General features: G+C 43.5%; 1 protein-coding gene across 2 annotated transcripts in view; it reads left to right on the top strand.

Annotated features, from left to right (window-relative positions):
- LOC146080710 (band 4.1-like protein 4B) overlaps positions 1-14,551 on the top strand; it is a 189,813-nt gene that overhangs the window by 166,162 nt on the left and 9,100 nt on the right. For both annotated transcript variants that reach the window (XM_083188268.1, XM_083188267.1), the window contains one exon: positions 2,130-2,198. In XM_083188268.1, coding sequence (XP_083044394.1) covers positions 2,130-2,198 — 69 coding nt within the window. The remainder of the gene's footprint in view (positions 1-2,129; positions 2,199-14,551) is intronic.

The raw sequence follows: 14,551 nt of genomic DNA, 5'->3' as shown, positions 1-14,551 counted from the left end.
GTGTATCGGGTGTATGGCATGCGATGGCATGCGATGCGATGAAAAATCGTGCTCTGCTATGCGATGGGCGCCATGATAATACACAAGTACCAAAAAATCCAATCTGTCCAGTTAGAGAAACTATTAACTAATATATTCATTATTGTTAATTAAATTATTTAGCGTTTATTTCAAGGTAGATCACGTTTGCGCCCAATTGTTCTGTGTTTAGCAGATTGTTATCATCCTTTTCTTCATGCCATTTAACCAGCTCCTGCAGAAATGTAAAATCACAGCCCAGGATTAGTGGATAAGGTACTCTGGAGGTCACTTCAACTACCACCTTAAATATCCGGACCATTCCTGCAGGCCTTTTTTTAAATGCTTGGCCATACGCTTAATTTTTCAAAGGAAATCCCCAATGTTGTCAGCTGGAGTGAGCTTCCGTAATCTCTCCCGCTACTTCCCACCTTTTTTAAACTCCTTTAACTCCTCATACAGCAGCTGAATCTGAGCTTGCTGTCTTTCAGCCTAAGTTTGCTGCCCCTCATGCAACATCTACATCTAAGCTTGCTGACCCTCATGCAGCTTGCTGACCCTCATGCAGCATCTAAATCTACGCTTGACGCCCCTCTCACAATATCTGCTCTGAGCTTGCTGCCCCTGTGTCTGGGATTGCTGTTTAGCAGCCAGATCATGTTGCCCTGCAGACATTTCAGCTAACATTTTAATTAAAGGCTCCATAGTACCAAGCATTTTCCCTCAAGTTTGGGAGGCTTCATATACTGTGCCAAACTCCCTCACAGCTCACTCTTGCCTGCTTTACTGACCACTTAAAAACAAAACAGCAAACAAAATGTTATGATACAATGGCTCGTTAAGGCTGGTTGTCACTTACATAACCTTTATAAACTTCAAGTTACCCTGTTGTTCAACTACAGGCACAACTTTGAAAGGCTGACAATAAAATAGGACATACCGCGATCACAACATTTTCTGTATCCCAAGCCAGCTGTACACTTTGTAATGAGAAATGTTTCTCTGTTCATAACTGTCTTACCAGGGTTCCTGTGGTTTGCAATGTCCAGTCTCTGTTTTGGCGCAAAATGTGACAAGGAATCAAAAATATTGGATTAAATGAAGTCTGGTTCTTTATTTGTAGCAGGTAGACCTCATACAAGGTAACAGCTTGGCAGTTCCTGATTTAAAGCATGGCAGGTTTTTCTCCAGGCAACACATATTGTAGGCTTCACAATATGGGTACACTCCAGATATCCATAACATATGACAATTTATGACATAACAATTTATTTGTGGTGTACAGGAATTACCTATTGGAATTGAGACTGTTTTTTTTCCCAAAACATTATATACAGTACACTAGACTAGTGGTTGGTGGTCAGGCAAAAGTATGCAGAGACATTGATGACGCTTCAGACGGAACTGGACGTGAGACGTGTTTCATCTCCATGGCAATGGGAGACTTTTTCTGCCATCGGTATACTTCTTCCGCTTTTACCAATATTATTTTCAAGTACCCCCAACTGGTCTGCAGAGTACCTCCAGGGTTGCGAATATACCAGGTTGGGAACCGCTGTCCTAGAGTGGATTTTAGTTCAATAAACACCCACATGGAAGTAGTGGATCTATTTATACTCATTTAAATCATTCCTTTCTTGCCTATTCATTTGTCATCACTATTACACGTTAAACCTGTTTAAATACAACTGGATTCCTTGGTCAAAGGGTGATGGTCATCTGAAATATTAAAATTATGTTTTACAGCCATATGCATGTTCATTTGTTTATTTTTTTATGATGTTGCATCAGTTAATGTTTGAAATCAGAGTAAATCAGAGTAAATCAAAACCTGCACATCTCTAGTCTTAAGGCCGCGTCCCTGTTTTTTGTCGCTCTGCTGAATAGACGCTATGCGCATGCACATAGCATCTATTCTCTTCAGGCTGGGGGACTCCCAACTGCCCCCCCCCCCACCGCGGGACAATGTCGGCCCCGGATGGGACACGGGAATGTCCCCAAATACCGGGACGTTCCCGCGGTAAGCAGGACAGTTAGGAGGTATGCTTTTTGTGATTTATTTTTTCTAGTTTCAATCCAAACTACATTAATGCATTTTCTCTCTTTTTAAGATAAAGACATATCCTGCTGAGCCATCTAATTCATTTTTTGACCCCTTTACAACAGTGCAAGAGTACCCTGTAAGTACAGTAGTAGTGTTTATCTTACCTAGAATTTGGTCATGTGATTTGTATGGTATGATGTTGTGAACCTAACATATCTATTGCGCTTGAGGATAAATGACAAAATGCCATCATAATTTTAGTTATCTGATGTGGAATAAAAGAGTAAAAATTGGGTTAGTGGGTAAATTGTTTTTGTTAATAGCCAGCTATAAATATTGAATTAGGTGGATATGAGAAATACATAGATATAACCATTTTTATCTATCCTGCAAAGCATGCGTATACCTTGCACAGTTATTGTTATAATAGTGTGCCGAGCGCAGAGAGGTACCAAGCCCGAAGCATGGCGAGCGGACGCGGTACACTTTGACGGTGTCGATGTTGACCTATGTCGACATAGACACCCAAAAAACATGAAAACCTCATGTCGACCTTTTCACCATGGGGACCTTTTCATTGTTGACCTTTTGACCCTGTTGACCTTTTCACTGTCGACCATTAGTGGTCGACCATATGACTGTAGACCTAGACACTGTAGATCTAAAATACCATAACCGATAATTATAGACTTGCAATCAATATTATGTAACAAACCAGAGTTTTGCACCACAATGGTTCATAGGAAACATTGTTACAAAGACAACACATTGTGAATTTTGTAAATCTCATTATAAATATGTAGTTAAAAGTTTTTACTGAGCAAATAGTTTGTCCTTGATAAACTTCTTTTTGGCCCTTCCTCTGGCAAACATCACTGTTTTTTTCTTGAATACCATTTATAAACTTGGATACTGAAACCATAGTGATAGCTTGTCTTTTGATAAATTGTGGTCCCATTGTAGCCCACCTTGCGCACCTATCTACCCATGTTTTCTAATTATGATATATCCTAATCAACAAACTGGAGCTGTTTATTTTTCTGTTTGCAAATGAACAGCTCCAGTTCAGTTGGATTGTTGAGATATGCTTACCAGTAAAAAATGTTATAATGAACATACATTGCATGCTTTTAACGCTGCTTTGCAGAGCCCCTCTGAGGGTATCTAGACATATGCTGCAAGGGCCGGCAACAGAAATCTTGGGGCACCATACACTTTTATATCTGATGGCCCCCCACCCCATCAAACGCTATCAACCCCCTCCCATGTTAGAACATAAACTGGATGCACTTCCTCACCCCACTGGCCTGCATTCTATCACACTGACGCACTCCCTCACCATGCAACCTACGCCCTATCACACCGAGGCACACTCTCACCCTGTGCTGACTTACACTGTGGCCTGAGTTCTATCACACTGATGCACCCCCTCACCCTGCCACCTGCACTTTATTAGCCCAACGCACTCCATCACCCTGCTGCCTATGCTCTATCACACTGACACACTCCATTGCCCTGCGCTCACTCACCCTGTGGCATGCGATCTATCATACTGACGCACTCCCTCACCCTGCGGCTTGTGCTCTATCACACCGACTCACTGCCTCACCCTGCTGCCTACGCTCTATCATATGGATGCACTGCCTCTCCCTGCGCTCGCTCACCCTGTAGCCTGTGCTCTATCACATTGACACGTTCCCCTTACCCCGTGGCCTGTGCTCTACAACACCAACGCGCTCCCTCAGCCTGCACTCTATCACACTGTTGTGCAACCCTCATGCTCCAGCCTGCACGCAATCACACTGGCGTGCTCCCTCACCCTGCAGCCTGTGCTCTATCACACTGACACACTGCCTCACCCTGCAGCCCATGCTCTATCACACTGACGCACTCCCTAAGCCTGCGCTCTATCACTTTAATGCACACCCTCACCTGAGCTCTATCACACTGGCGTGCTCCCTCACTCTGCAGCCTGTGCTTTATCACACCGACACACTGCCTCACCCTGCAGCCCATGCTCTATCACACTGACGCACTCCCTCAGCCTGCGCTCTATCACTCTAATGCACACCCTCACCCTGTGGCCTGCACTCTATCACACTGACTCCCTCACTCTGTGGTCATTGCTGTATCATACCGATGCGCTCCATCTCCCTGTGGCCTACATTTTATCACACCAATGCACTTCCTCACCCCGCGGCCTTTGCTCTAACTCACCAACGCCCTCCCTCACACTGCGGCCTGTGCTCTATCACACTGACGCACTGCCTCACCCTTCGACCCACGCTCTATCACACTGATGCGCTCCTTCAGCCTGCGCTCTATCACACTGATGCACATCCTCACCCCGTGGCCTGAGCTCTATCACACTGATGCACACCCTCACCCCGTGGCCTGAGGTCTATTACACAACACGCTCCCTCACCCTGCGGCCTGTGCTTTATCACACCGTCGCACTGCCTCACCCTGCAGCTTATGCTCTATCACACTGACGCGGTCCCTCAGCCTGCGCTCTATCACGCCGATGCCCTACCTGACCCTGTGGCCTACGCTCTATCAATTGATGCGCTCCCTCGCCTGGTGCCCACTTACCCTGTGGCCTGAGCTCTATCTCACTGACGTGCTCCCTCACCCTGTGGCCTGTGCTCTATCACACCTTCACACTGCCTCACTCTACAGCCTATGCTCTATCAAATTGACTAGCTCCCTCGCCCGGTGCCCATTTACCCTGTGGCCTGAGCTTTATCCCACTGACATGCTCCCTCACCCTGCGAACTGCGCTCTATCACACTGACGTGCTCCCTCACCCCATGGCCTGTGCTCTAATGCACCAACGCACTCCCTCACACTACGGCCTGTGCTCTATCACACTCAGGGCCGGTGCAAGGCACCGGAGCGCCCCAGGCGAGTCGGGGTGGGGGGTACCTGTCCTGCGGCGCTGTCCGGTGCCGGGGGAGGGGGGTACCTGTCCTGCAGCGCTGTCCGGTGCCGGGGGAGGGGGGTACCTGTCCTGCGGCACTGTCCGGTGCTGGGGGAGGGGGGTACCTGTCCTGCGGCGCTGTGTATTTAAAGCTGGCGGCGGAGGCAGCGGGGGTCCCTGCAGTCCATTAGAAATAACAAGCGCTATCCGCCGGTCTATGCGGAAGCGCTTCTGTTGTGAAAACACTGGCAGCACGCTGATTGGCTGAGGTCAGCGTGCGCCGTGCTGCCAGAGTTTTCACAACAGAAGCGCTTCCGCATAGCCCGGCGGATAGCGCTTGTTATTTCTAATGGACTGCAGGGACCCCCGCTGCCTCCGCCGCCAGCTTTAAATACACAGCGCCGCAGGACAGGTACACGGGCGGCACGGGGGGGGGGGGGCAAAATGCCGCCCTCCAGTGGCCGGCGCCCTAGGCAAATGCCTAGATTTGCCTAGTGGTGGCGCCGGCCCTGATCACACTGATGCACTGCCTCACCCTGCAGCCTACACTCTATCACACTGATGTGCTCCCTCAGCCTGCGCTCTATCACACTGATGTGCACCCTCACACCGTGGCCTACACGCTATAAAGCTGACGCGCTTCCTAACCCTCCATCCTGACCCCTAGTTCTGACTCCTCACTACTGCCCATGCAGATTCAGCTTTACAAAAAAAACAAAGCTGATGATAGACAACCTTAGACTGTGTGCTCCTGCACCCACCACACCAGTACACACTGTAGACAGGATGCTACAAAACACCCTAGTCTTCACTGCGAGAGCATTGGCCGTATGGTGGTGAAATATTTGCCACCGTAATGCCTACAGGCTACAAACCCCCACAAATCTTCACTACTCTAACGTTGTGCATCTAATTGCTTACAGTGTTTAGGTACTCAAAACCATGGACGTGGCCACATTGCAGTCCACAAATGTCACCATGAAGTTTCATTTATAGTAGGTGACCGTAATATCCTAGATTTTCCAGATAGCACAAGATTGTGGTTGATAACTCAAAGGCTGATGCACTGGTCATTAAGCTGGATGTTTCAAAGTAAAAAGTCCTTGTGTTAATGGTTTCATATTTTGGCTGGCAGAGCCGGCCCTAGCCTAAATGACACCCTAGGCAAGATTTTGGCTGGTGCCCCCTAGCACCGCCACTAGTTCCGCCTCTGACCCCACTCCCCTTTCCCAGCACCATCAACCCTCATCATAGTACAGTAGTCATCATTTTGGTGCTCCTACTCGCAATATTTTAAATAGAAATAGTGCACACATTCGGTGCGCAGCCCAAACAGGGGTGTGTTCTTGCTGGGAAGGGGCATGGCCACCCAATAGTACCCCAATTCAAATTATGCCACACAGTAGTGCCACTTTATTCACATTATATCATGCAATGGTGTCCCTTATTCACGTAACATCACACAGTAGTACCACTTTACCTTATGTACATTACTCCTCACATTATTCACATTATACCCTTAGAAAAAACCCTGAGAAAATATTGTATTTTAAGCACCTCCATGGCTACACTGTAACCCAGCACAAAGCAGTGTGTGCTGGGCAGAGGAGAAGAGCTGCTGCTGTCACTTAAGGGAGGGGGCCCGGGGCCCCCACTGGGCCCTTCCATCAGACTTTGGCCTGGGTAATTTGTACCCCCTACTCCTTTCTCTCGGCACCCCTGATAATACCACACAGTAATTCCCCTTACACACATTATTAATGTCCTTATAACCATAATGCCCCTTACACATTATTCCAACCTTTATTAATGCCCTTCATACACATAATGACACACATAATGCCCCTTACTCATATGTTGCACATTATTAATGCCCTTATACACATGACACACAAAATGTCTGTTACACATATGTCGCACATTATTAATGCATTTATACATGACACACATAATGCCCCTTACACATATGCCGAACACTATTGCACAACCAACCCACCCACAGACAGCACTCACACAGCCGCTAACACTGTGACCTCTGCCTCTGCTTGGATACAGATGTTTCCTCATACATCTTGCCTCAATAGGCCATGCAGCTCCTGGCCAGTTCTGCTAACGTTGGGTGCATTTTTTGCTGAAAATTCGTCTTATTTGCATTGTTATGTGACCAGCACACACAAGGAGCTTCCGATGATTAAAATTATATGTGGCATAAATATATTCTGTGTGCTACTGTGGCTGTACCTGAATACGAAATGCTATGTTACAGTGATTTCCATGAATACACTATTTCATATGCAGATACAGCCTCACCCACACACAAAATATAGGCATGCTGCATATCATTTTACTCAACAGAAGCTGCTGATGCCCCTAGGCATTCCAAATACCCTAGGCAATTGCATAGTTTGCCTATGCCTAAGGCCGGCTCTGCATTGGTTGGTTTGAAATTGATTACACGGGTAACAGTTTTTCTTATTTAAGAGTCAATTTCAATTAATTTTATGCTCCTAAATATGCCCTGCTTATTTTCCAATTGGCTCTAGTTTTTATATATGGATATGTCTTTAATATTTATGAAAACATGTAATTAAGCAATGTTAAAAATAGTTAAAAAGATTTTTTTTTTTTATTCTGATTAAATTTGATTTGTAAAATGTTAGGATAATAACATGCATACATGTTCTAAAGCTATGAGAACTGTTTTTTGATTCTCTATTGTATCATTCTTTTGGGCAGTCCCTCTGCAGACTGTACACCTTCCTTAATATCTTTCTTCCATAACCTGAATTTCCTGGTGGAACCGTTTACCCTGTTCTTCGCTTAAATCTCCTAGATTGGATGCAAAGGGAGCTAAATGGCTGTTCAAAAAAAGTACTTTAAACAAATGTTTTCACCTTCCTTGTTGAAACATTTTAGCATGTTGTGGATTATTTCCTGAATGACAGACACATAACTCAGCCATGCTTCAGATTCGGTTTCAGTCATAGATGTAATAAAATGTGGGTCCTTCACCAGTGGTGTGTCAGTGGTACGTCAAAAATTCCTCCCTTTCATTTTTCAATACTAAGAGATAGAAATAGAAACATAGAAACATAGGGCCTTATTTTGGTTCACTCTTTCTGACAAATTTCTTCTTAGATGGACAAAACCATGTGCACTGCAGGTGAGGCAGATGTAACTTGTGCAGAGAGAATTAGATTTGGGTGGGGTTTTACTTCAAAGTGAGATCTATATTGCAGTGTAAAAATAAAGCAGCCAGTATTTACCCTGCACAGAAACAAAATAACTCACCCAAATCTAATTCTCTCTGCACATTTTACATCTGCCCCCCTGCAGTGCACATGGTTTTGTCCATCTAAGAAGGATTTTGTCAGAAAGAGTGAACCAAAATAAGGCCCATAGAAACATAGAATTTGACGGCAGATAAGAACCACTTGGCCCATCTAGTCTGCCCCCTTTTTTAAACATGTTACCTCAAACCATATTTGATCCTTATTTTTTTGTAAGGATATCAATATGCTTATCCCAAGCATGTTTCAATTGTACTACTGTATTTGCGTCTACCACCTCTGATGGTAGGCTATTCCACTTATCTACTACTCTTTCTGTGAAGTAATTCTTCCTCACATTTCCCCTGAATCTTCCTCCCTCTAGTTTCAGTGCATGTCCTCGTGTTCTGTTGCTCCTCTTCCTGTGAAGAATGTCTCCCACCTGTACCTTATTAAAGCCCTTGATATATTTGAAAGTTTCTATCATGTCCCCCCTTTCCCTTCTCTGCTCTAAAGTATACATATTAAGATCTTTTAGTCTTGTTCAAATGTTCAACAAATATATGTAAATTAATTGTCTGACAATAATTTTACAAATTGTTTCATTAAACCCAATTTCATGATTTTTTTCCTGTTGAGTAAGGGCATATGTGACCAGAATACTTACTAACGGGTATCTTCATAAATGTTCCCCTTAGTACAGATGAAGCCACTCTCAAGCACGTGCGAAAATTGTGGAGACGGCAAACGTGGACGCAGGACCATCTCACATGGTTGCGCATCCATTGGGGAGAATGGGGAGCGCAAGCATCTCCAACACATGTGTGCCACATTCGCAGCCGCAGGCTAATAAGAAATCAGCATCAGACTTTTGGACTGGTCCTGCTTCCAAAAAGTTGGGTGCCAGAAAACATAGGGGTCCCCTTTATTTTGCAACTAGTACTTGGCTACAACAGCCAGCAGGGGAAATGCCACACCCGGGGGACACTTTGTGTACAAGGTCCCCTGCCCATCACCTCACCCCCTGGCTGGTCAACCCTGACCATGTTGACCTAGACCATGTCAACCTAATGATCGTGTCGACCTAATGCCCTGTCAACCTTGTCCCATGTCGACCTAGAGCCTGTCAACCTTGCAGTATGTCGACCTAGTGGTGTTGACCTAATGACTGTCGACCATCTTTAGGTCGACCAACCGACTGTATCCCGTGACATTTTAAGGCATCTCAGGATGTCTGCACTTCTAATGACGTATCTATGTATAAGTTGTGTGAATTTATTTTGTGACTTAGGGGTAAATTTACAAAGTGCCGTTATTTTGGAAGCCACTGCGTCTTGGTGTGGTTTAACCCAGGGTTTACTTATTTATTTATTTAGCTATTAACTTGATTTCTATTTTAATTTAAATGCAGCATGAAAGAGAGCTAGCAAAAGCCAATACTTACTAAATGCACCCCTCAGAGCAATTTCCAATTACCTGCGATAATGTACCACAGCTAATTATCTCCTTCGTGGCTATACAATTAGCCCCAATGCTGGCATTATTGGAAGTTTTACGATGAAAGGGAATAGATGCTGGAATCTTTTGTCAGACCATCAATCTCCACATTTTCTTAATGAGTATTTTGACGTCCAGAGTTCCTCATAAACATGTAGGAGTCGTAGACTAGACTAGATTGTATAAGTGTATTGCTAAATGGTTATATTTCAAAAAACACAGGAAGAGGTAGCCTGATTATAGATAGCATACCCTCACTCACACAATGGTGGTGGTGCTCAAACGTATCAAGGTATCTTTATGACAGTCAGGGACACCAATGTAGTGTGGATAGATAGGAAACCCACACCTCAAATATTCATGTGGTCAAATGTCGTACCTCACTCACATGTGAAAAAAGATGATTGCTCTCATAAAGGTATCTTTTCTGGGATGACCTTCAATTAGGTGTCTCTAATCCTTATCAGAAATTGGTATGCGATGGTCAATGGCATAAAATGAGAGATCAATTCTCAGTTTCAAGGATTTTATTCAAACATTCAAGTGCAAAGGTGATCAGTGAACTGGATAATAATTTGGTACCTACAAGCCATGAAAAAAGACAGCCTAGCCTGTCGAAACACATCGGTGGAGAGAGAGTATGGCGATCCTGTCCTTGTTGGGTGACCTCGTCTGCGGTTAGTGGCCATATACCGCTGTTCAGGTACCGAATTTTATCCAGTTCACTGATCACCTATGCACTTGAATGTTTGAATAAAATCCTTGAAACTGAGAATTGATCTCTTTCCTTCCCTGGGCTATTGTTATGCCACTGACAACAAAGGTTTCTATAGAATAACCTGATCACTATGAACTCCCTTTGTAAGATCTATTTAAAAATGTCTCTATAATCTCTCTTGCTCTCGATAGCTACCTTCTTCAACAAATCCTTCTGTCTCTGATTATCTCTCCTCATGCAACCTCCCTAGCATCGATCCAATTACCTCAACGGGCCTAAATAGATCTATAACTGAAGATGAAAGACTATTAGCTCTTAAAATGCAAAAACAATCCAAAGCATTGTGTCCACATGGTTTGTCAATGTCTTATTATAAAACATTCCAGTCCTCCCAAGTACCCCACCTATAGCAGATGTTCAAACTAAGGGGCAGATTTATTAAGTTTGGAGAAGAGATAAACTAGAGATAAAGCGTAGAAAAGGTAAAAGGAGATAAAGCACAGCCAATCAGCTGTGTTTGAAAAAGACAGTTGGGAGTTGATTGGCTGGTGCTTTATCTCCTTTTACCTTTTCTCCGGTTTATCTCCAGTTTATCTCTTCTCCAAGCTTAATAAATCTGCCCCTAAACCTGAAGAAACTCCATTTCATCCAGATACTACTAAGGCCATGATCACAGTTACACCTAAACCTAACAAAGACCCTCAATCTGTAACTAACTATCACCTGATCTCACTTCTTAATACCAGTTAAAAAAAATTCTCTATAGTACTCACCAACAGAATCAACCCGATCCTCCCTACTCTCATTCACCCCAACCAAGTGGGCTTAGTTTCATCCAGACAGACACTGAATAATACCAGATGCACCATTTATATTATTCATTATATCAATTTCAATATTAGAGTTAAGTGGCTCTAATCAGACCAAAATAAATCTAGTAGATTTGATCACCTTGGAACAAAGTACTGCTTTCCTTCCTGCCAAGATTGCTTACTGGGTCCAGTTGACTCTTTAGACTCTGCAGACCCGCTAGTGGAAAATGCATTGCTGGTGCCAGGAAGGTATGGAGAACCTTTCTACTTTAATTATGCTGGAATCTCCAGGTACCATTGTCTTGGGGTAAAATGTCCCCACATCAGGATCCGGATAGATGCCAGACGCCCTCTCAGACGCTGGCCTCAGAGAAATTGATGCCCATAGCTCCTCTCTTTGATATGCATAAAGAGGGTTTTCAGATTTTTCAGGGAAGGCATTGGCTGCTCCTTTCCCTGAAAATTGGAGATTCAGAGCTCGCAAATTCCCCAACATTCCCAGCACAGGTTTGTTCCTTATGTGGCCAAGATGGGCACCAAAAGTGGTATGTCTGCAGATGGCTTGTTCTATCTCTGGTGTCTTTACAGCATTATAGACTTATGCTCTCCCGCCTAGGATCCAGATACATGTACAATTCAGGAATAGTTTGGTTGAGTGTTTGGTGAACTCTGGATCTGCTACTACCCTGATACAAAGGGATCTGTTGTCCCATAGTTGTTGTTGCCCCATGAACTAGTTTGTGTACATGGAAATGTTCATGCCTTTCCTACCATCATTGTCACCATTGTGGTGCCTTTGATGATCAGGAAAAAGACTGTTACATGTGGGTGTTTGTCTGTGGTTACCAGTAAGTCATGACTGGACTCACTTCCAGGCCTTTGTATTGCCAGAGGAACAAGTGCCTGCAGTGACCTTTGGAGAGGTAAACTACTAGAAAGGTGGCAGGGGCAATTTAAATTGATAAGAAAGCTTGGGGATGTAAAGTATGAGATATCTCAACCTGACTCCTGTGGAGGTAGGCAGATCTACCAGTTTTTTTTTGTAGACCCTGCTAATGGCCATACTTGGTCCACAGGTTCCACAGTTGGATGTGGCCTCTTCTACCCTTGGACATCTAGATCTAGACAATTTGAAACCTCCCTTGGGGAACCTTCTTAAAAAGTTCTGAGATTTATTTTTATAAACCAGAGAGAACCAATTTAGTCTTACATTACATCATAAAACCCCACTAAGCTTAGTTGTTAGACAAAGACCTTATAGGCTTCCAATGGGGTAACAAGTTTAAGTAATCAAGGAAGTAAAAGATATGTTGAAATTAGGGGTCATTGAGATTTAGTTTAGTGACTGGTGTAGCCCTATTGTGTTGGTCCTGAAGCCAGATGTTATCCAAGGTATAGAATTCTGAAAAGTTAACAAGGTCTCAAAATTTGATGCCAAAGGTTGATGATCTGTTTGGCAGGTTAGGTTCAGCTAGATATTTTTCTACCCTTGACCTTGCCAAGTGGTATTGGCAGATTGAGTTAAAGGAGGAAGCTAAGAAGAAGACTGCTTTCTCCACTCCGTTAGACCTATTTCAATTCAAAACAATGCCCTTCGACTTACCGGTTGCCCCAGCCTCAAAAAAAGAGAGCAGAAATCAGTTTCTCAAGATGCACTCCTCCCTCCCCTACCAATTTTTAGATGATTATTTTTCTTTATTAATGAGTAATAATAAAAAAAAAGTCACCTTCAGTCTGATCAATTATTTAATCCTGCTTGGGTACATATTAATTAGTACCTTACATCATTGGTACTTTGGAGTCCTATATTGGAGCAGAGTATAAAAAACAAAGTGTAGAAAGATGTGTTAATAAGAAAGAATTAACTTGTGTAAAGAATAAAGATATTATTAAAAAATCAGTCTCTGCTTGCCACTTATTTGTGTCTTTGTGAGTGGTACTCTTATTTGTTTAGACACTACTGGGTCACATTTGTAACATAAGTCCTCTATACTGGGTGCCCCAGCCTGTTTTTAGAGGTTAATGGACCAGGTATATCATCCTCATCAAAATTATACTGCAGCCTATTTGAAAGATATTGTTATATATAGAAAGTAAAAGAAAAATGATCTGCTTCAAACTTGCTGGAAATGGAGAGAGGGAGCTGTGAAGACAGAGGACCTTATTCTGGTTTACTCTTAGAGGCAAATTCCTTCTCAAATGGACAAAACCATGTGCACTCCAGGTGGGGCAGATATAACATGTGCAGATAGAATTAGATATGGGTGAGTTATTTTGTTTCTGTGCAGGGAAAATACTGACTGCTTTATTTTTACACTGCAATATAGATCTCACTTTGAAGAAAAACCCCACCCAAATCTGCACATGTTATATCTGCCCCACCTGCAGTGCACATGGTTTTGTCCATTTGAGAAGGAATTTGCCTCTAAAGGTGCCCATACACTGCCTGTGTCGTCACGCAGCAGTGTACGGACACCCGACAGCAGGGACACATGCGATCCGTTGTGATGGATTGCATGCATCCCTGCTTCCCGTCCGCCTCGCCACCTGGAGGAATGGGTGGTCAGACGGCCTGACGGTCTGACCACCTAGTCGGGTCTGATGCGCATGGGACCGTGCATCGGACCCAACGGCATGTCAGGAGGAGGCGATTTGGTCCGTTTTAACAGGCTGATTGGTCGCAATCGGCCGAAATCGGACCAAATCGCCTCGATGTATGGGGGCCTTAAGAGTGAACCAGAATAAGGCCCAGAGATTGGAGGTAGGAACAGATAGGGACCAAGCCATCATTTATACAGGCTTTTTTTATGCATTATATTTTAACTTGTATACAGAAAACCAAGTATACAGTTACATAGTTACATTAATATTAACAATAATAAAATATTATGGTCTTACAGTATTACATCCAGCAAACAAAAATGAGTAAAAATATTGTAATCTAATATGCAATATCATAGACCTTGTTATACAGGAATATACTGTATTTATCCAGCAACAAAGTTACCTTAATCTTATTGTGTAAACATGTAACGTGAAGTAAACTGTAAAATATAATAATGATTTAAAGCATATAGCAAAAAGAAAGACAGAAGAGAAGAAGGAAAAGAAAGTTTAGGGAAAGATGGGTTATATGAATATCCTAAGAAGGTTGTGTTGTGATCTAATGCATATGTGATGTGTTGAAGCACATGACATACAGTAGTAGAAGCTAAGTAACATTAGCCAAGTTCTTATAATTATCTGTTTCACAGAACTCTATTCAGGGAAACC

Source organism: Crinia signifera, chromosome 5, assembly GCF_055691185.1.
Source record: "Crinia signifera chromosome 5, ASM5569118v1, whole genome shotgun sequence".
Lineage (NCBI taxonomy): Eukaryota > Metazoa > Chordata > Amphibia > Anura > Myobatrachidae > Crinia > Crinia signifera.
This window is presented reverse-complemented; position numbering and strand designations above follow the sequence as displayed.